General features: G+C 52.5%; 1 protein-coding gene across 1 annotated transcript in view; it reads right to left on the reverse strand.

Annotated features, from left to right (window-relative positions):
* The window catches only part of CIC (capicua transcriptional repressor), a 29,167-nt gene extending 10,741 nt beyond the window's left edge, over window positions 1-18,426 (reverse strand). The window contains exons 1-8 of the mRNA XM_032964693.2: window positions 17,416-18,426; window positions 13,186-13,464; window positions 6,895-7,069; window positions 6,200-6,332; window positions 4,975-5,157; window positions 4,128-4,251; window positions 1,112-2,428; window positions 79-587 (exon numbers count right to left, since the gene is read on the reverse strand). Of these exons, the coding sequence (XP_032820584.2) occupies window positions 79-587; window positions 1,112-2,428; window positions 4,128-4,251; window positions 4,975-5,157; window positions 6,200-6,332; window positions 6,895-7,069; window positions 13,186-13,464; window positions 17,416-17,482 (2,787 nt within the window). The 5' untranslated portion in view covers window positions 17,483-18,426. The remainder of the gene's footprint in view (window positions 1-78; window positions 588-1,111; window positions 2,429-4,127; window positions 4,252-4,974; window positions 5,158-6,199; window positions 6,333-6,894; window positions 7,070-13,185; window positions 13,465-17,415) is intronic.
* Window positions 18,427-20,525: the final 2,099 nt, after the last annotated feature.

Here is a 20,525-nt window from a genome sequence, read left to right on the forward strand (position 1 = left end):
CTCCGGAGCCGCGGGATACCGATCCCTGGACTAGTACACGGACGCATGAGTACACGCACAGAGCCAGCAAGTCCTTGCCTGCTGCAGTTCTCCTCCTCCTCCTCCTCCCCCCGCCACCCCGTCCTGCGTCTCGCCGCTCTCCTCCTGCCCGGTGGCCGCCTGCCTGGGCTCGGCGCCGCCGTCCGCGGGAACGAGCCGGGCCGCGCCGTCAGCCGCAGCGGCTTGTGCCGGCGCCGGATTGACGCACGACTGCGCCCCCTCTTGGCTTCTAGCAGAGGACGTTGCCGACGACGAATGGACCGAGGAAGAGCTCTGGGATAACTCCTGCCCGGGTTTCGCTTCGGGAGATGGGAGCGCCGACGCGGCGGCGGAGAGCGAGTCGGGCGGATTGGGAGCGAGCGGCGGATGGACCGGGTCACCGTCCGCAACTTGCGGAGACGCGGCGCTCGGAGAGCGTGGGTCGCACGCCGTGGCTGCCGGGACGTCGGTGGGCCACACGGGGACGGTGGCGAGGGACGTGCGCACGCGGGTGCCGCGCCGGGGCGGCGGACACAGCACCAAGCCGGTGCCGCTAGGGTGGATGGCACCTGCAGGCAGACACAGATTCAGGCACCCAGAGAAGCGCCAACAATGCAGTGCCCGCAGATCGAACAGCGGCCGCGCTTTCCTACTGCTGGCTCTGGACCCGGTCGACGAGGCCTTTCACTTTGATCAGAAAGACATGGGGGCGCAACAAAAAAACCCCATTGGTCACAGGTGAGGTTTTCACCATTTATCTAGTGGAGAAATATAGTTCACTGTGTGACGTGCAGCAGAGTAGTGGCACAACTCACATTAAATCAGCATGCATTCTCACAAGACCGGAACTAAAGGTTTAGCTGCAAGCACTGCAGCTGACACATAGCCAGTGTTAACCAGACAGGTCACCGAGCCTTACAAGGTCCAACCACCCGCTTGATTCACGCGAGAGTGGGTTCTGAGTGCGAATGTGTAAGTGTATTTAGTGAAGTCGTGCGAGGGGAAGTTGTGTGGCCGTGCGAGTGGCTGTGCGAGTATGCTGCGGCAATATCTATGTGCTTGGCTGTGTTTTTAGTGGCAACCCATGGCTCACCTGGGCACTTAGACCCAGCACTTGAAACCGAACTGGTAGCTTCTCCAAGCGTTGCACAGGTCCGCAGTGACACACACTGCTCCACGGCTAATGCGCCTTGCGGTAACGACGGCGGCTGGTTCTGCTGCTGGTGCTGCTGCGCCTCCGAGCTCCGCAAAGCAGACAGCTGCACGCCCTCCACGTCCCCCGATGCCGGCAAAGTGTTCGTCAGCAGCGCCTCGCTTGACATCGGCAAGCGACTGTGCGCTCCCTCCTCCACCTGCGAGTTCCCATTTGCAGCTCCTCTGTCTAACGTCACGGGCAGCGTCGCGCAAGGGGTAGCCTTCGCCTGCGACTGGAACAGCTCGGGCCGCGCAAACACAGCGGCCGCAGCGGAGGCGGCGACCTTGTCTTCCTGCTCCGCACCCCCTTCCCTCGTGGCCCTCATCAAGGAGACGAAAGAGGCCTTCCCGATTCCGTTCCCGTCGGGCGAGCTGCGTGTCCGCAAAGCGCCTGGCAGCTGGAGGGCGTCCCTTCTCTCCATGAGCACGCTGGCCCGCTCGGCAGCAGCGGCGGCACTCGCCTCGCTCTGCCCGTCCGTGAGGCACGCACCGCCTCTCTCGGCGGGCCCCAGGCGCAAGCCCTCGTGCCCGTCGCACACCGCCCTCGCCCGCTCCAGGACGTTGCTAACGACGGTCGGTCTGTCGAAGGAATACAGCGCCAGCTTGGGCCGCTGGAGGACGTTCACCAGGATGCTCGGCCGCTCGCCCACGCCGCTCCCGCCACCGGCGGGGGCGGCGTGGGCGCTGCCGGGCGCGCCTACGCCGGTCCTGGACAAATCCACTTGCCTGACGAGCGTCAAACAATCCTGCGGGCGAACCCCGCTCAGCATCACGGCGCAGGGGAAGGAGCCGACCGGGGCCTGCCCCGTCCCTTCCGCCGCCGCCGCCGCCGCCACGGCAGCCGCCGCCTGCGCCGCCGCCTGCCCCCTCCCCGAGGTCGGCTCCGAGGACCCGCAGGGAGGAGGGGCGCCGGCGAGGCGAGCGTCGCCCCACGACACGCGCATGGCCACGGCGGAGCTCGCGACGTGCAGGCGCGACGGCGCGTCGGCGGGGGAGCGGCCGCCCCCCCTCTCTCGCTCCTGCGTGGCCCCCGCGACGCCGTGCGGGACGGGACCCCCCCCAATCCCCTGATCCGGGGCCTCGCCGGGTCGCCCCCCTTCCTTGTCGCAGGCCGGAGCGGCGTGCGCGTGGTCGCCGCCGTGCTCCGGCCGCTCCGCCACCTCTCTGTCCGGATGCTCTGCGAGCAGCGCGAGGCCTCCGCTGTCAGTGCAACCATCTGCAGCCGGAAGGTGGAGAGCGCTGACTCAGCACGATCGCAAGGCAAGGTATTGAGATGCGGTCGTATTCAGACGACCTATAAATATGCAAATTAACCGTGGCGGCTATGAACTACGAGTACAGAATCAGAATATTATTTATCCAGACAGTCTCGCCCCTTCACCTGATGAAGGCCGCTTGTGTTGTGGCCGAAACGTCGTGAGAATATTATTGTGTTATTTTATTTTATCAATTTATTATTTTATTCTCATTCTACGTGACTTTACCGAAAGAACCAAAGAAGAAAGAACCAAAGAAGATGCCTAAGAATGTTACAAAAATACAAAAACACGATAGCAGTGCAAAGTATAGGAAAGGTAAACAAATAACTTAAAAATATACAAAATCTATTATTTTTATCTTTCCAGATAAAGCCCACTGAGGTATTAACTTATTTTTCAGAAGTGACCTCTCGCAATTCAGGATTGCGATTCGATTCGATAATCAATTATTATGCATTCATGTTGGCGAACGTAGCAGCCTCTTGTGGCTGCAGAGGTCAAGTTAACTCTTACATTTTTACAGCCCTTTCTCAATCTACAGCTGGCTGAAAACCCACCCCCCGATACCGTATCGGTGATGGGGGTTCTTTGACCATACTTCACCATGTTGGTCAGAGCAGGTTTGCTAAAAAAGGGAGACCCAGGACCGATTCGTATGTCACTCAGCACTGATGTCAGCCGTGGTCGGGAATGGAACTCTCGTTCATAGTGAGTATGAGCAAACCACCATGCGCCACTGCTGCACCCACCCTCAACCAAACTCGGTAAGTGGTCAAAATAATAAGGTACAAGTTAAAAATAGATTTTTTTGCAAAAGTGTACGAGTAATGTAATCGGTACACACTTTGCACGGCTCGCTGAACAAATAAGCATGTTTAATTCACCTTCAGAATGTCACCGAATACACAACCTGCAGCCCGCTCTTGCCTAACGTCAGATCGGGTTGAGCAGCACTAATGGAAGATGGAAACATGGCCCTTGCTGCAGATCAATGTGAAATGGGCAACAATCGATTTATAAATGTATGTGGGACCCTCTCCCCCACTCTCCTTCCCCCTCCCCCACTCTCCTTCCCTGTCACGCACTCCTTCCCTCTCCCCCACTGTCCCATTCTCCATCTTCTCCCCCACTCTCATTTCCCCTTCCTCCCCCTCTCTTTCAATCTCGCCTATTCTCCTTCCCTCTCCACCACTCTCCTTCTCTCTCCCCTACTCGCCCACTCTCCTTCCTTCTCCACCATTCTCCTTCCCTCTCCACCACCCTCCTTCTCTCTCCCTTGCTCTCACATTCTCATTCCCTCTCCAACACTCTCCTCCATTCCCTTTTCCCCCACTCTCTCCCACCTCCATCTTCCCCCCCACTCTACTTCCCTCTTCCTCGTTTTCTCCTTGCCTCTCCCCTCCTCTCCAAATCTCTCCTACTGTCCCCCCTCTTCTCCATTCTCCGCCCCACACCAACCCCGCCTCCCATATCGTTTCCTCTCCACCTACAGGAGGCATCGCTTCCACAATATTAAATCACCTAGTTGAGTATCCAGCAAGAGGGCCATGATAAATCTGTGGGGTGTCTGTCTCTTGATGGATCACTCTGCGCTATCCCACACCGGCCTTGCCTCTCCCTCTCCTCACTCTCTCTCCATGCGCGAGCTGCACTAACCCGAGGCTGCCATTGAGGAGGTCGCGGCCATGGCGAGAGTCTTGGGGTCAGACCCCGAGGACTTCTTCCGCTCCTTGCTGCACCACTTCCAGTCGGGGTGCGCCTTGAAATGCGCCTCCTTCACCTGGGGAGGAGGGTGGGGTCGGCAGAAGCGGCGCTCGCGGCACATGCCCACACGCGACACCCCGGCGCGTCGAGTGAAATGCCCGGCAAAGCCGACGACGCCATCTCAAATGAGACGGCACACAAGTCGGCAATTGTTGCCCTACCCCTCCCGACTGGCAGACGTCCGCTCGCAGGTGCAAGTCCCGAGTGACGCAAGAACAGCTGCCACTGGGGGTGCCCTAGGCTGGAACACAGCAGCGGCAATCGTCGCCCCCTAGTGGCAGACAGATGCCCGGTTCGCAAGCCAGGCGTTGAGTCAACTTGTGCAGCACAGGGATGTCTGCCGCCCTTCGAATGCGTCGAGATGAGATGTTCGTCGTTTATAATAAAGGTGGCCACTGAATTCGAATCGTGAACCTCGGCAACAAGGGGGGACTTGGGCCACTGTTAGGCCATGAGCCCAGCGGCTGCTTGATACTGCAGGTATAGTAACCAAACACCCACATCGACTGCTTCACAGTGGGACGTTAAAGATTGCAGAGTGGGCCGACGTGTGCCAGCGTCGGGGTCCAAATTTGTAAAAACGTACTCGCGATATCGGCCCCCCACTGGTCGCCAACTGTACTCGCGAAGTGAGTCACAGCACATTCCTTTCGTGAGAGCCTTGCGCTATCAGGGGGGGCCGCAAGCACCAAACGTACCAAATTATGATGACGACGACAACGATGGTGATGATGATTACCTGCGAGGCAAGGTCGTGGTACTGCTGCTTCTCGCGCGCTCCCAGGGCGTACCACCACTCGCCCAGGATCTTGCTGACCGTGCGGTTGTCCTGGTTGGGGTGACGCTGGTGCACCAGGCCGCGGTGCCGCTTGCTAAAGATCATGAACGCATTCATGGGCCTCCGCACGTGCTCCTTCTCCCTCTGAGCAGGGCCGGGGTCACAGGGCGAGGGTTTAGCGCAACAAGGAGGAGACGCGCCAAAAATGAACCACAATACCTTGCTGATCTCGTCAAGGAGCTAAAACCATCACGCGAACTCCGGTCATCCTTGCAGCGGCTTTTGGCTAACCATCGAATAAAGGCGGTCGCCGCATCTCGTGCTTTCAGATGCGCTTCTACGGCTGTATGGAATGCTCTTCTTTCCGATATTAGGAAGCCACTGGAGCTATGCCATTTTAAATCCAGATTGAAAACATGTTTCTTTAGAACTGCTTTTTGTGTTTAGTTTATTGGCCTTCCCCCGCACCTCTGATTAGCACGGTTGGCTACGTACGGTGCGAAAGAAGTTCAACAACATAACATAAAAAATAACATACGTACAGACACCAACACCCAGCAATTAGTTTTACCCTAACGCCGCTGGCACGTGCGACTGCTGTGAAAGACGGACTACGGAGCCTAATGTGGCCTCTCGACTCCTGGAGGAGCAGAGACAAGTAGAGGACCTCGCCAGCCAGGGTTGCAGAACGCGACACATCATCATCATCACGTGCCCGATACTGGATAAACGTACGACTTTGGTGGCTGCACCCGAACATGAGGAAGTTTTACTGGATGTGTAGCAAATATTTAAAAAAATCGCCAATTCGTCGATTCAAATTGTTTGTTTGCAATCATGATACACACATCGAATCATGCATCTGTCTGCCACTAGGGGACATGTTGTCGCTTCACACACCATGGTCTGCAGACCGCTAGTATTTCCGCAAGGCCGCGGGGGGAAGTGATTCGGCTGAACTGTTGCAGGTATTACGATTTATTTTCACAAAACAGTGCGACATCGGCAAAAGTGGCTAATCTGTATTTCGATTGTATGGTTTAATGTTTGCATGTATATATGTTGTCTGAAGAGTCAACTTAAGGAAAGGCCCAGGATTGGTTCAAACATTACTCGCCACTGCCATAAGCCTTGGCCTGTAATCTAACCCAGTTCGTTGGGTTTGAGGCAATGCCCTGCCCTGTACCTTGCGCGAACCCTTGGCCTCCCTTTCTGGGGGGAGCCGGTCCTTGGGCAGAGCTCCCAGCGATTGCGTCCTTCTCTTGACGGCAGCGATGGGGGGTGGGGGAGGCTGAGTGGGGCACGCAGCCGGAAGAAACCTGAGCCAGCGAGAACACACAAGAAGGATGCAGTCTTGCCACGTTTCTCTTTTTTTGACACACGATCGCACGTGGGACCTGGTAGTTCGTGGGCAATGAGGGCGGTAAACGTTTGGTGGGGTGTTGGGGATGGAGGTGGTGCTTGGTTGGACTGTTGGGATGGTGGTGGAGATTGGGTGCGGTGTTGGGATGGTGGTGGTGTGGGTTGATGGGGTTGTGGGGATCGGCAGTTGTGAGTGGGTGAAATGCCAGGATGGTGGCCGTCTAGTGTCCCATTGTGCTGCTGGATTTTCACTCTGCGATTCTCAGAGTATGTCTGTCCCCGAGCGTGTGCACGTGGGTCGTTGTCTATCTTTGGCTCTGTGACATCATTCGCTCGTTCTTTTTTAATCTTTGCTTTGTCTTCCCATGTTTCCATGTCTGTCTCTCCACGTGTTTCCCTGTGTGTGCGCGTCTCCGTGTGAGTGTCTCTCCATGAGTCTGTCTCCATACGTCTCCGTGTGCATCCGTCTCCCCATCCACATGTTTCTGCGCGCATCTTCGCGTGTCCGTGCGTACGTACGCCTCGTCGTGGTCGCTGTCGCTCTCGCTGTTGATCTCGGTCTCGCGCAGGCCGCAGGGCACGTCGCTATAGTAACGGGGCCTGCTGCTCGCGCCCGAGCCCTGGGCGGGACTAGGAGAGGCTGAGGGCTCCTCGTGGGGGTGTGAAATCCTCTCCTGCTTTGGGGTCGTTTCATCTACAAACCGACAGAGCATTCACCATCATTGTTACTATCAGAGCTGGCACAATTAGTCAAGTAAAAGGTAAAGGTGCAGTCCTGAAATTGCTAGCTCACACCACTACTGGCTCCATAATCTAACAGAGAGGGTAGTTGTCTATATACATGACAGTTCACCAGCATTGGTTCAAGCAAGCCCGACTCTGCTGATGAGACAATGAATGTGGAACCCAGTTCAGAGTTTTATTTACGTTGAACTAATGCTTCTGCAACTACATTCTCCCAGAAGGCCGTGTGGCTGGCAGGATGTTTAAAAGACACTTTATTTGTTTTTGGAAGGAGGGACAGATTTGTGAAGGCGGCTTATTGGCCGCATTGTTATTTTGCAGGTCAGAGTTCATTATGCCTCAACTGTTGCCGATTTCACCTTTAAATATAACTTGCTTACCTCGACTGGACATCTGTGAAAAAGAGCCTCATAGCTCATCGGATTCCTCCAGTCTAAACAATCGAGGTCATCGTGGCCAAAGCTGTTGATGCCCGCACCACACCTCGTGAATGCCATCTGGCAGATCTTGCAGCTGCCGCTGCTGCACGGTAGACACGCAGCGAGCTACAGATTTACGGCCGCTTTCTCGGACTCCCTCGAAAATGGCGGCCGCCCCCACGTCCTGCCTTCCGAAGGCAGGAAGTACCTAACGAGCCAAGCCCAGCGTGACGTGGGCTTATACCGCCCATCGACCTCACATCCAGGGGCACTAAAGTGGACAGAGGTGAGACTTTATTTCCCCAAACTATTATCGTGTTATCCGATTAGTTGAATAAACAAACCAATAATTGGTAAAGGAATCGATTACTTAAATGACGTGACGGCACAGCTCTGCTCGTAACTTTCTCAAGGGGATTTCCGATCTGCTCTGAGCACATGATCCATTACCAGCATGTCCTGGAGGAAAAGCTCAAGGCTGTAATCAGCAATTAGCAGCCTTAATTACCCGGTGTACTACTGTGGGTGGGCGGGCGGGCGGGCCTGACAACGTACACCTCTCACTGTCCCGCTGGGCTTGCTGTCGCTACAACAACAGCCAGCTATATTTTTAGTTCGGGCAGTTCCATTTTCAAATGAGGTTTAAAGGAGGGGCACAGATCTATCAACAGCGCAGGAACAAAGTGCACTACAGCTACGAGTGTGATGCTTCACCCCACTGCAAGCAAGTCTACGAACTGTGACAATTCAATCTACTGCTGGATGAAGGCCTCTCCCCCACCCCCCACCAAGCCATCGCCATCCCTCATGGTCCTGTGATGTAACAATTATCAGAATATCAGAATCAGAATATGTATTCATACTGGAGCAATCTGATGAGCTATTAAGCTATTTTTCACCTGCACAAAAGCAGAATTTATCGCTCCATCCCAATCCTCAGTGGACGACTGCTGGGACGCATTCCGTCCCTTCGCTGTCATTTCATCATTTTTCTTAACCATCGGCCATACGAGTCAACAAATCGATGCAGCACTCAGCCCCTAAGCTCAAACCTTGCAGTGTAAACGATGACTATGGAATACGCACTTCCCATTCAGCCTCCGACCAAATCACCCGCAATGCGTCCGGTCTCATCAGACCTCGGAACTACGTGGTGGGATAGTGGTGAGAAGTGCAGCAAAATACATGATGTACTGTACTCCTATGGCCCCCACGTGCAGTGAGGGAAAAAAGTATTTGATCCCCTGCTGGTTTGTACGTTTGCCCACTGACAAAGAAATTATCAGTCTATAATTTTAATGGTAGGTTTATTTGAACAGTGAGAGACAGAATAACAACAAAAAAATCCAGAAAAACGCATGCCAAAAATGTTATAAATTGATTTGCATTTTAATGAGGGAAATAAGTATTTGAACCCCTCTCAATCAAAAAGATTTCTGGCTCCCAGGTGTCTTTTATACAGGTAACGAGCTGAGATTAGGGGCACACTCTGAAAGGGAGTGCTCCTAATCTCAGCTTGTTACCTGTATAAAAGACACCTGTCCACAGAAGCAATCAATCAATCAGATTCCAAACTCTCCACCATGGCCAAGACCAAAGAGCTCTCCAAGGATGTCAGGGACAAGATTGTAGACCTCCACAAGGCTGGAATGGGCTACAAGACCACTGCCAAGCAGCTTGGTGAGAAGGTGACAACAGTTGTTGAGATTATTCGCAAATGGAAGAAACACAAAAGAACTGTCAATCTCCCTCGGCCTGGGGCTCCATGCAAGATCTCACCTCGTGGAGTTGCAATGATTATGAGAACGGTGAGGAATCAGCCCAGAACTACACGGGAGGATCGTGTCAATGATCTCAAGGCAGCTGGGACCATAGTCACCAAGAAAACAATTGGTAACACACTACGCCGTGAAGGACTGAAATCATGCAGCGCCCGCAAGGTCCCCCTGCTCAAGAAAGCACATATACATGCCCGTCTGAAGTTTGCCAATGAACATCTGAATGATTCAGAGGACAACTGGGTGAAAGTGGTGTGGTCAGATGAGACCAAAATGGAGCTCTTTGGCATCAACTCAACTCGCCGTGTTTGGAGGAGGCTGAATGCTGCCTATGACCCCAAGAACACCATCCCCACCGTCAAACATGGAGGTGGAAACATTATGCTTTGGGGGTGTTTTTCTGCTAAGGGGACAAGACAACTTCACCGCATCAAAGGGACGATGGACGGGGCCATGTACCGTCAAATCTTGGTTGAGAACCTCCTTCCCTCAGCCAAGGCATTGAAAATGGGTCGTGGATGGGTATTCCATCATGACAACGACCCAAAACACACGGCCAAGGCAACAAAGAAGTGGCTCAAGAAGAAGCACATTAAGGTCCTGGAGTGGCCTAGCCAGTCTCCAGACCTTAATCCCATGGAAAATCTGTGGAGGGAGCTGAAGGTTCGAGTTGCCAAACGTCAGCCTCGAAACCTTAATGACTTGGAGAAGATCTGCAAAGAGGAGTGAGACAGAATCCCTCCTGAGATGAGTGCAAACCTGGTGGCCAACTACAAGAAACGTCTGACCTCTGTGATTGCCAACAAGGGTTTTGCCACCAAGTACTAAGTCATGTTTTGCAGAGGAGTCAAATACTCATTTCCCTCGTTAAAATGCAAATAAATTTATAACATTTTTTACATGCGTTTTTCTGGATTTTTTTGTTGTTATTCTGTCTCTCAATGTTCAAATAAACTTACCATTAAAATTATAGACTGATCATTTATTTGTAAGTGGGCAAACATACAAAATCAGCAGGGGATCAAATACTTTTTTCCCTCACTGTATCTCACCTCCACCAATTCGCACTGACCATCATGGTGAAGTCCGGTCAAATTAAGACCCCACGACCCGCACTACGGTGGGGGAGGCCCTCATCCAGCAGTGAACTGACAGAACGGCTGTACAACTCCCATTCAATACCCGACACCAGCACGGCAGGGAGAGCTTCCGCAAGGAGCAACTGGAAGCTTTTCAGGGCTTGACTTTGTAATGTCATGTTCAATCCGAGGAGAGCTGGTGTTAGCACCGACTGCCCGCTAATGCAATGCAAAAGCATGGAACATTCTCAAATAAATGACATTTCCAACGTCCATGTTTTCATTTCCGTTTTCTTGTCGCCCTCCACCCCCGCCAATGTTATCGCGATTGCGCAATAGGCGTCGCGTCGTCGTGAGATGAAGACTCCAACCGGATCTCTCAGAGAAGTGCGACGCTTCGTGATGTAGAACGGCCGACGGTTACTGATATCTTTAATGATACTGGAGGAATCCAATGAGCTATAAAGCTCTTTTTCAGAGATCCGTTCAAGTGACCCTCTGGTCCACACACAGTCAGGGGGGCAGCACTTTCTCACCCCCTCTTATGTTTTAATTCGGAGTTGGAATTTATTCAAAATTAAGTGCAAAAACAAATATTGTGGTGATCTTTGTGCAGTTATTGGTGACTGGGCTGAGACCATCAAGTCCAAGAAAAAACACGTGGAGAGCTATGCAGACGCAAAAGACAAAGAACCCCCCATATAGCCTTTAACAGAATTTTGGAGCAAGTGCTATTTAGCAAGCATCTATGAAGGGTAGGTGGCCAGCACCACACCCGACCGCCCTTGTCTCCCCAGTGGTGATGTTAACACACCGCACCAGGTACTCATTTGAGGTCGAGTCGACGCAGGGGAAGCCCAGGATCGGTTCAGATATCCGTCACTGATCTCGGCCGTGAGCAGGAATCAAACTCGGGTGGCCGGGTTCGTAGCGAAGCGGACGCTCATCGCGACACTGCCGCTGCCCCACATAGTGCAACCAGGAGGGCCCACACAGTGGTCGTGTCTATTAATCTACGAGGAACGTCTGGGGTGTGGGAGCTGGGCGGCATTAAGATACATGGCGGTGATGATGGGTGGCCTATGACACCCCCCCCCATTAGCCCCCTCCCCCCCAGTAAACAATGAGCTCATCCTGAGTGCTTGGCAGCCACAGACCCTAGAGCATTGTCTCACTGTGCTGAGATGCATTAGGGCTGGCAGCAAGGTATCTTGTCGATTCGTATTATTTTTTCATTATACAGGGTGGCTCAAAAGTCATGGCACATAGGGCGATTTCATTGTTTTTACACTGGCATTAATACATTTAAATTATTAATTCGTTACGTTAATGTTGTGTCTATAATTATTAATATGTCAATGTCTTCTTCCTGTGGGGTCACCTCAAATACGTTGTTTACAAAATTCGGCCATGAACCCGGAGTGGACTGAGACATGACATAATTTAGGAATGTTCAAGAATTCCACCCGGAATGTTCAAGAATTCCACCCGTAATGTTTAAAAAAATATATCCTCAATTAATTTCAAAAGAGAATTCATGCATGCATTAATGTTAATGGAAGTCAGTTTGAACGTTTGTTAAAATAAATGAAATAACCCTATGTGATTTGTTAAAACAAGTATAACCCTGTGTCCCGACTTTTGGGCCACCCTTATACAGCCCTTTGTAAATCCACTGCTAGGCGAGGCCCTCCCCACACTGTGCCGGTAACTGGGGTTGTTTGACCATACTTCACCGTGCTGGTCAGTGCGGGTTGGTGAAGGAAGGGAAAGTGTCACAGGAGCAGTTCAGATGCCGCTCGCCGCTGGAGTTCGTAAACCGTGGCCAGGAATCGAACTAGGGTCACTGGGTTCAAAGCGTTGAGCGATAACCACAGCGTCCACCTACTTTACCCCACCTCGTTAATTAACCAGGGAATTCCGATTGTGCGTGCTGGCGTCAGATTCCAAATTTGCCAACATTTTAATATTACCCGCAAGTTACTTAATTTTGGAAAAACGACATAAGCAACAACTCACCCAAGTGGAAGACCATAACCGTGAAATACTTCATTTTGTGCTTGAAGAATGGCGATAAGAAAAGGGTGAATACCAAATGTACTCATAATATATGCAGCATTGTCCTCAAATTGCTATCGATCCTAATTTTCTCCACGCTCTGCAGAAAAAGGCAAAGCTTCCCAGCGTCCACTTCTGAGGACACCAGGTACTGCACCAGCGCTCCCCGAGGTGTTTTCGGGTTGTACCGCGAGCCAATCAGCCAAGGACCGGCAACACCAGGAACAACAGCATCAGGCAACACTCCATATAATCTAGCATTGGCAGTGGTGCACAAGCATAAATAACGAGAGTAAAAAACCTCTCTGGTCTCTTTATTTGCGTGCTATGAAGAAGGGCCATTGCCCGAAACATCACCTCTCATGTACCTTTGCTTTTACGGCCACGGTAATATTGACGAATGTTTTCAGTTTATAATATACTCAGGGGAGACACCGGAGCTGCTCAACGCATGGTTGGTTTAGTTCTCATTTCGACCTTCTTCATTGTTTTTTATATTGTTGCTTTACTAATTTTGCTGATCATAGGTCAGTCACTCTTGCAAATGAGACTGATCCTGTTCTCTTGAGTTTGCGCACGGTTTAAACAAAATAAACTAGCAACCTAAAGCTCCCAGCAAGGGCAGCGATAAAAATTGGGCGTCATGCCGAACCGCACCCTGCACGAACCGAAAACTCATCCGAGGAGCAGCACAATCGCGAAAAACCCCGCGCAGGAGCGCAAGCCACTGACCCTCGGGTTGGAGAGAAGCGGAGGGAGGGCTCCCATCTCCGTCGACATCAGCAGCCAGCGAGCCGTGGTCTTGTCCGCCGACGTGGTGCCTTTGCAAAAGGCCATGCTCCGACTGGCCGACCGACTGGTATCTGGGTAGCAAGCCATGCTCCAGTTGGTTAACGGCTTGGTGCGTTCGCACAGGCAGCAAGGACAGCTCTGGCTGGCTGGGGGCCAGGAAGGGCACGAGGGAGTGCCACGGGAACACTGGCACGGCGTGAGGCTCCACGCTGCTCCACACTATGGGGAGGATAAAGACACGCAGAGAGAGAGAGGGCGGGAGGTCAGGTGCATATCAGCAGACTAGCCAGCTGCAGAAACATCATCAGCAAATGTATCATCGGCAGAATAACCATCACAGCTTCATCAGCAAACCAGCTTTCAAATTCGTAAACACACTTGCATTAACACATAAACACACCATATACTCCTAAAAACATAAACTTTAAAAACAAACATCACATGCGTGTAGGTTTTTTCGGATGTGCAGCAAGTGTTTTCTAGGTTGTACCGCATTTTGTTTGGCACGCCGACGTGACAAAAACACGACGGAAAGCTACACGGCACAACCACAAAGACCTACGCAATCACCGTATCCAAAAATATCTTCAAATGCCGTCACTTATCAATACGCACAATTCCTTTTTTTTTAAACCCTGCACTGACTGCCGAGAATTTTCGGAACGTGTAATTATGTCCCCTGCGGGTTTGTAGGGGGAATACACTTGAGGGAGAGAATAAAAACAGGGACCCATCAAACTGGGCCGTGTTTAAAGGGCCAATGAAACCCCCCGGTGTGGTCGGGGTGGGGAGGGTCATAGGTCACGGAGACTCACTGAAGCCGTTTTAAATCCAACAGCTCGTTGTCACGGCAGTGCTGCCACTTGTTTTTCCTACGGGCGAGCAATGCGGCGGGCGCCGTTTTTAGCCCCCGTTGTCAGAAACGCCGTGGGCGGACTACCCACAGCCTTGTTTTGGTTGCCCTCATTGTGTTTAGCGGCGGGGACGCGAGGCCTCGGACTGAGGGCGGAAACCGGCGGCTGCCTCGCCTTTCCCGTCCCCGCGGTGGCCCGTGACTCCCCCCTCCTCCAGGGGCGGACGTTCCGAGAGAAGGACCCGCTAGAGATCGACTCCTATTAATCCAGATTATGGAGCCTTGAAGGCAGTAAACAAGTAAGCCACGGGGTTACACATGAAGTGCGATGTCTTGTGGGATGGAGGATAGCAACGACGACTCAACCGGCACCTCCACCTCGTCTTGTCACGATCGAACCTCATCTCTACCTCGTTATGTTACTAATGAATCCTTTTTTTGCTATAATCAACAAATTCTCCCCTCTCCTCCATACTTTCGTTAATATACAATTGCAGATCCGACCATCACATATCCGTTCTGATCAATTAACTGCTCACATCCAGTGCAGTATGTGCACGATGGTGGAACTGTCATTTTCTAAAGAGGTTAACCCATCAGACCCAATTAACATATCCACCTGGAACCTCACTCCCCACCAGCAAGCCGGAAACGCGACTTTGTAACGTCACGTGATACACAAGTAAACACAGAACTCGTCAACGTCAGGACGCAAGCAGCACATTCATGACCCACAGCACACAAATCACAGAGCCCCATGTGAGATATATATACACATGCACACGACAATTATAACGCACAATGAGCTCACTATGCCTCAGCCTTGACACAAATGACTCAGCACTCATAAACAGCACATCAGGAGGCCGGCAGCACACACGTCACAGCACATCACATAACCGACTAACCGGGGACTGAGCTACGGGTGGCGATGTGAAAAGGTCAGATAAGTGAACTTCTATATAAACCAACAGTTTCACAACTGTGGGCAAACACTGCACTGGGCGTGGGGTGGTTAAATATGCCAGGGCGGATATACTGATGGTCGGATATGCGACGGTGTTCTGTACACAACTCAACAGGGAAATAAAATGCACAAATCACTCAAGGCAGAGCTCTTTCAGCAAACAGCGAGAGCGGAAACTTCCTCGCTCGCAACAAGTCGGAAAGAGCACAGGACAAGTGGCAGCAGACACGTGACTAGCAGCAAACCCACACAACACGGAAGACAAAGAGCACTGGGCACATCAGTAGTGCTCATCAGACACAAACATTGCAGGTACCCACACAGATGTAACACCACGCAAAGGTGTGTGCGCATTGCATGTACAACATCTCTGAGCCTCCTTCTGACTGCCAACACAAAGAAGCTGAGAAAATGTGGTCATCACAACTTGGGATGGCAACATTTCCTCAACTCTCCGAGTTCATCGTCTAAAAAACAACATTGAGCTGGTGGTCTGGACAAGGCTGAGGAGCTTTTTACACAGTACATGCAATGCTACACGCACCTGTCCGCGTTGCTAAACCTATTTATTTCCCCGGCCTGCTCTGATGTTTCTGTTGAGACGGGAGCTTTCCCGTCATTCACACATTTGAATAACCACAACACGCGCAGTACACAACAGCACCCCACCTCCCATCACTCGAACGCTAGCAGTACACGCCTTAAAAGACGATTAATACATGGGTCTAGTAGTAACATCAACAGTTCTGTGCATGGCATCACACGAGACCTTACAGTACACGACAGTACATCTTGATGGTACACAACATGACAGGGGACGCCTTGGCAGTACATATGACCGCACCACACACAACAAGCACCTGGCACCGCACATGACAGGACACCCCTAACACGACGGCACACGTGACAGGAAAATCAACAGTACAGCTGGCAGTACAATACAATTACCTGAATGTACACCTTAACTTACAACAACAGTACACACGACAGTACATATACAACACACCCCCCTGGTATACCTGATGGTACATTCAACAGGACAGCTGACAGTACATACGGCAGTGCAGCGTACGACAGTACACCTGATATATGGCAGTACAACTGGAAGTACACCGCAAATGGCATAACATGTGACGGCACACACGACAGTACACCTTAGAGCATACACGACAGTCCATCTCGGGAGTATACACAACAGTACACTTCACAATATACCTCACAGTACAGGTACACAGTACACTTTTGTAACAATCAAAGCAGCGTTCTTAAAATAGAAGTCAAGTTCCTCTCCACGCCCACCACAAACGTACAAATCACCACATTCATCATCAGCAGCAGCACCAACAACAATCAGCACGACTGGCAGTACCCTCAACAGCAATCACCACCACCATTATCACCACCAAAAACAAAGTTGCCCCGTGTAGCCTTAACAGCCTGTAGGGGCAAGTGCTGTTAGCGAGCACCTATGAAGGCCGGCACGGCACGCGAGGGGGTGGGTGGCCAGCACCACGCACGACCGCCTTTGTCTCCCTAGTGGCGATGTTTACACACCGCACCAGGTACTCATTTGAGGTTGAGTCGACCTATGGGAGGCCCAGGACCGGTGGAGATAATCGTCACCGGTGTTGTCCGTGAGCGGGAATCGAACCCAAGTGGCCTGGTTCGTACTGCCGATCTCCACCTTCACCACCAACCAGACCACCACAAACAATACCACCACCACAAACAATACCACCACCACCACCTTCATCAGCATCACTACCCACAGCATCAACACCATCAGTATCATTACCACTATCCATATCTAAATCAGCATCACTAGTAGCAGCACCATGAGAATCGCTTTCATCAGTGTCACTGCCATGAGTATCATCGCCACCACCAACATCATCACCACTACCACCACCAGTATTACCACTCTCAGAACCATCAACGCAATGAATACCATCATCACCACCATGGACATCTCAATCACCATCACTGCCAGCAACATCACTAACCATAAACATCCTCATCAGCATCACTAGCAGCAACATCATCAACACCACCTCCATCATTACCATCAGCACCACCACGAGCATCACTACCACAGCATCAACAACACCAATACAATCACCACCATCAATCAACATCTCCATGGCCACCACCATCAATACCCACAGCACCACGCTACGCAGTGAAGTTGTGCTCAAGTAAGCAAGCAATGCAAGCAAAAATGGATGGCGGCGACAGGCGACTTTGCGGGAAGGAGTAATAGAGGAGGAAGATCAGAGAGCGATCGGAGAGACAGGAAATTCAAGAGAGAGAGAGAGCACTGGGGAGTTCCGGCGGTTGAGCGCAGCCGTACCTATCATGTGAATGCCCGGACGCAATGGAGGTGGACCGGGTGGAGATGATGACATTTGTGACAACATCGCGGCGGTGGTGGTGGTGGTGGCGCACCTCCTCCTCCTTCTCCTCGCCTCCTCACCTCCTCGCACCGTCACACGCGACCGGCCGGCATGACCACCGTGAGACCACCACCCCAATCAACAAAGCCACCCACCCCCGAGGCCTACAGAGGCTCAGTTCTCCCAGCAACAAAACAATATATACTTCTCTGCTCTGTCTTCCTCCTGTTCCCACTGTCTGCCTTGTCTATCTTCCTTCCCTGCGCCTGTCTTCCTGCCTGAGAGACAAGAGGCGATTACTGTCTATCAAGGTGTCCACGCGGGCCCAGCCGAACAACAGCAACAACAATAACAAACACACACACGTGTGTCTACCACAACTACGTGCAACCACAGCTGGAGCGGGGGGAGAGATCTTGGAGGAGATAGGCTTCGTCTGCTGCCTCGCTGCTGCTGCTGAGAAGGTCTTCACTCCTGGAGGAGTTGAAGGGGATGGTGGAGGCGGCCCTGTGAGGCAGGATGAGGAGACCAGGGCCGAGGCGGCGGCGGCGGCGGCGACGAGCGGAGCCGCGGCGGTGGTGAAGCTCTCCCCCCTGCGGCCAGGCTCGATGCGTCTGTGCGCCCGGGGGCCACTGAGTCTCTCTCCCCTTTCCTCTCCCTTGTCTCTCTCCTCTCTCTCGTCCCTCTTCTCCGCTGATATTCTCCTGGCCTGGCTCTCCCCCGTCTTACTCTCCCTTTTGCCTCCTTGCTTGCTTGACTTACTCCCCACCCCCCTCGCCTCTTGCTTGTGTGTCTCTCTCAGAGTCTGCCGTTGCCTGATGATTGCTGAACTCTCCCTCTCTCTCGCTCCCTGCCTCTCTCTTGCTTCTCTGCTGCTCTCCCCTTGCCACTCTCCCTGAGGCCGCCACTCACGTCGCTCCCGCACAATGGGCGCCTGGGCCAGGCCGGGAGAGGGGGGGGCGTGACCTAAGAGTAGGTGGGCGGGGGGGCCAATAGTCAGGGGCGGGGCCAATAGTTAGGAGGCGTGGTTAGCAGTCAGGGGCGGGGCTCTCAGTGCGGTAGATTCTATGGTAGAGGGCGTGGTCAATATGGACTAGGCGGGGCTACGATTAAGTGGGCGGGATTAGTGCGGAGCCACTAGCCAGGTGGAGTGGGCGTGGTGGTTGGTAAGGGGCGGGGTAATAGGCGTGGTCACGCATAAGAGAGGGTGGGGGGGGTCTTCAACGCGCGCATGCGCATTTGGTGGAGTCGTGTGGCTCGTGGGCCAGACTCGGCCTGAGACTTCATTTGGAACGTCTGCGAGGCCACGTGACGAGGCCTCCCGTCTCGAAACTGCCCGCAAAGTGGCGATGTTTATCCATCACCGCAAATCAGCTCATCTGCACCCTATGGGTGCACGGGGGAAGGTCATTTTTTGAAAGCTTTAAGTCAAGAGTTAATATTTTTCAACTTTAATACTCATAAGGCCCCATGATGTAAAGTACAGGCTCCAATTCTTATCCACACCATCTCTCTGGACTATGTGGTATAAAGAAGGACTATTGCCCCGAAACGTCATCTATCAAATTGTGCCTTCAAAGGCTCCTCCTTTCCTCCTTGTTTGTCCATGAAAGGTTGATGATGACCATGACACGCTTCACTGGGATGAGTCTGGGGTACGGTGAGCGCTCAGTTGGCTGAAGAGGCTAATCTGAGCCCTGGACACGATGCCTTGTTAGCAGCCTGCCGGGGGACGGGTCTCTTGATACGGGCCTTGCGCTATTGTCTCTTCACCATAGCATTCTTAGTCCGGCTGGTTTCAGAGGTGGTAGCGCCATCCCAGATGAGATTTCACCAGGTCGGACGATCCTGAGCAAGGCTTTCACATGACTTGATCTGTATTCAAGCTCTTCAGGGAGGCCCTTCGGGGAGTCTTCGGAACGTTTCTTCAGCCCACCTTGTGCTCGCTTCCCATTCTTCATCTCTCCAAAGAAGATCTGCTGCGGGAGATAAGTGGTAGGCATTCCGGTCACATGGCTGGCCCATCTGAGCTGTGCTTTCATAAGGTGTGTGGGAATGCTCGGCATGTCAGCACGGCTGAGGACTTCAGTGTCTGGCATGTTGTCCTGCCACTTCATCCTCGGGAGCTTCCTCAAATATTTTAGGGGAAAGTGATTTGAGTTTCCTGGCATGGTGTTGGTATGCTGTCCAGGTTGTGCAGCCATAAGTAAGAGTTGGTCGTATGACTGCCTGGTAAGCCTTCAGTTTAGTGGGCAGCTTGATGCATGTCCTTTCCCACACTGAATCTCGCAGACGGTCAAATGCTGCACCAGCATTGGCGATCCTGATGTTGATTTCATCGTTAATGTGAACAGCACGTGACAAAATCCCACCAAGGTAGGTGATAGTTTCTGACCTTTCACAGAGACAGTTGGGTCCACACAAGGATTACCGGGGGCAGGTTGGTCCATGACTTCAGTCTTCATGGTACTGATTGTGAGGCCGAAGTTGTCGCAGGCAGCTGAGAACTGGTCCATGAGGGTCTGCAGGTCGAATCGCGAGCCAGCAGCAGCTAATGTGCAATGATCTGGAGCTTCAGGGTCATCAAATGGTCATTTATACACCTTGGGCAAGCTTGACGGTTGACCAGGTTAGATTTTACCGCAAAACCAACACCAGCGTCTCTCCTCTTTTCCACGCCAACTCCCAACTAAGGTGTGACCGGCTGCAACTTCTGCAGTCTGTCCCGTGTCAGCTAGCCGGGCCTCACTTAGGGCGGCAATGTCCATTTTGTGTCTGGAAAGTTCTCTGCCGACAAGAGCTGTACGTCTCTCAGGTCGGTTTGGTCCATAAGTCTGCGCACATTCCAAGCACCAATATTAAGCGGTGTGCCTTTTATTTTCTTTGTTCGACCGTTGACGCGGGATCTCTTCCAGCTGTGGTAGGCTGGCCAGGGTAATGCGAAGCAGACAATGTTTAGGGCATCTTTTCTAGCCCCTTCCTCATGGTGGGGAGGTGAGCAGTGTAATCCTGAATAGGGTTGCTCATGCTCAGGTTGCTGCCAAGTTGCACTGCCGCTTCAGTCCAG

Source organism: Petromyzon marinus, chromosome 32 (assembly GCF_048934315.1).
Source record: "Petromyzon marinus isolate PM22_M1 ecotype Great Lakes invasive population chromosome 32, UKy_Petmar_22M1.pri1.0, whole genome shotgun sequence".
In the NCBI taxonomy this organism is placed as follows: Eukaryota; Metazoa; Chordata; class Hyperoartia; order Petromyzontiformes; family Petromyzontidae; genus Petromyzon; species Petromyzon marinus.